We start from the raw sequence: 2,390 nt of genomic DNA on the forward strand, positions 1-2,390 counted from the left end.
TTCTTTAACAAATAATCCACTCTTTTGATCAATGATTTTATTTCATCCTTTTAATAGAAAGAGCGATGAACATATATGTCACTTGAACTGTTCAGCGGAGTTGATAATAGAAAAGCTCATATACATAAGTATCCCAGCTTACAAATTCAGTGTCAAATAGAAAAGGGAGTGACTAACTAAAGAATTGCCAAGTAAATACGAAACTGAGCTTCTTCATCTTGTCTTTATCATCACTAACTTGTTCCTTAACCACAAAATCTTTTAGGAAATGGCGCCAGCACTTGTCCTGAGTATCCGTGCAACAATTGCTTTCCCTTCTGCTTATGAATAACTGGTTGCAGACTCCCTGTGCAAATAAATAAGCAAATGATAAGAGGAATTTTAATTTAAAATCCTAAAGAGAAAACGGAAAACCAAGAAAAATATATGCTTGAGAACATTACAAGTGCAAATTCAGTATAACTAGCTGGCATTGATAGAGTCAATGCATTTGGTTGGACATCAAAAGTAAGTTGTCAATTATATATTTCATCAAGCATCTATGGGATTCCTCTGGAACTTTGAGCCTTATGTCTAGCTTTAAGCGTTTGATATGAGGTAGCAATTGTGTTGGAGCTCGTCCAATTGGTATGCTCCACAATTTATGTCCTCGTTTGCCCAGATCAGAAAAACTTGTCTTCATCATTCATGCATGGTAAGAAGATGATTCGTCAGTAGGATGGAAATAAATAGTAGAGATAAATCTGATTAATTAGAAGATTTAAAGGATGTTCACGTACCTCTTCACGAATGACTAAGACCAATCCAATATGGTTGCTAATCTTTTTAAGATGACTTCTCAATTGGAGGAACCAAGCTCTATTGATTTTCTCAATATGAGGAACCAAAGAAATGCAGTTTTTCTCTAAAAGCTTTGGTGTATCACTTGGAGCTAAAGATGATTTAAATGTTCTACCAACATAATGGAAATAACATAAATTGGGAGCCCAAACTACACTCTTTCTTGAATAATTATAATTATACAGCTGTGTGAACATTAAGGTCAAGTTTCTGAGTGATGAACTTGAAATTTTGACACGCTTCAATGTCTCACAAGGGCCAAGGTACAAAGTTTCAAGATGAGGAAAATCTGAACAGAAGTGTTCATGATCAAGACCCTCAGGAAATTTTCGACAATCCAAGTGAAGTTCCCGCAACATTCTACAAGCACGGATATTCATACGAACCGCAACTTTGATGCTATTACAGTAAGCCAAATGGAAGACTTGTAAACTCAGGGCAACAACTTGTATGTTACTAATAGGATGATGAATATGCGGATTGTTCACATAAAGCTTCTCCAAACGGTCTAATTTAGGTAGTACTATAAAATGTAGAAACTTGCAACCCTCCAAACTCAATTCTCTAATATTTGGACACTTACTAATAAACTTGGATAGAGTTTTTCCACTTACCCTAACGTCGTCCAATTTTACCTCCTGCAAAGAAGCAAATTTAGCTTCATCATGGAACACGTGTTCATCAAGTGTGCATGCAGTTAGATGAAGAACTGTGAGGCATGTTGACTTTAATTGAAAAATATAGGGTAACGAGTAATGAAAATACTCAAATCTCAAGTACACCTCATGGAAATCATTTTCGTCCATCAATCTCATTATATCGTAGATATTCTGATGAAAATAAAATAGAATCCGCAGTACTCTTTTGTCAGCCTTGTTTAACTTACTTTTAGAAGTCTCGAGAGAAGAACGGATCCAGTCCAAGAACTTGTTATGTGTTTCATGTATAATGCGAAGGGGCGTATATGGAACATTTTCAAGGAAAAGAGATTCGTCAAAGTTGAAAGCGAAATATGATGGGGTGTTACGATGCCAATTCTTGGAAACAAGGTGGACATTAACTAGGTCTTGAGATGTAAGGTAGGAAAATATCGAATGGAGAATATGATCGGGCAATCGCAACGTTAGATCCACCGAATTAGAACAAGAAATTCTTGGTTTCTTAACGATTTCTTCAACTGTTTCAGACATGAGGCAGAGCTCAGCCATGGCGTGGCCTCGGAACTGAACCCGTGGATAACCCTACAAATTTTTTTTTTTAAAAGAATCTGTGAGACTAGTGTAGATATTTTGTAAATTTTTTCTGCTATTGTTTGTTTATTTCTAACATCAATTTCATACTTTCAATAGGCTTCTATCCAAAAGTTAAGGAAAAATATTTTTTTAATTTATATCATAATTTTTTTTTAAAAAAAAATAATCAAACATTGGGCTTACTAATTGCTATTTTACTTAAATATTTTCAGATTAAAATCTCTGATGATCCAAATTCAGCTTTTCATATGTTATGTTAATTTCATTTGTTTTTGGAATTAAACTTACTTAATTTTT

General features: G+C 34.4%; 1 protein-coding gene across 2 annotated transcripts; it reads right to left on the bottom strand.

The window, feature by feature from the left end:
* Nucleotides 1-2,129, bottom strand: LOC132055995 (uncharacterized). Of its 2 annotated transcripts, none has more exons than XM_059448034.1 (3): nt 780-2,129; nt 444-679; nt 1-346 (listed from the first exon to the last, which is right to left on the bottom strand). In XM_059448034.1, the coding sequence occupies exons 1-2, from the start codon at nt 2,046-2,048 to the stop codon at nt 482-484; spliced, it is 1,467 nt and encodes a 488-aa protein (XP_059304017.1). In that variant the 5' UTR covers nt 2,049-2,129; the 3' UTR covers nt 1-346; nt 444-481. The 2 variants fall into 2 exon arrangements, with proteins under 2 accessions (XP_059304017.1, XP_059304018.1); XM_059448035.1 differs by having other exon boundaries at nt 444-676; nt 780-2,127.
* Between the last annotated feature and the right edge of the window lie 261 nt (nt 2,130-2,390).

Source organism: Lycium ferocissimum, chromosome 5, assembly GCF_029784015.1.
Source record: "Lycium ferocissimum isolate CSIRO_LF1 chromosome 5, AGI_CSIRO_Lferr_CH_V1, whole genome shotgun sequence".
In the NCBI taxonomy this organism is placed as follows: Eukaryota; Viridiplantae; Streptophyta; class Magnoliopsida; order Solanales; family Solanaceae; genus Lycium; species Lycium ferocissimum.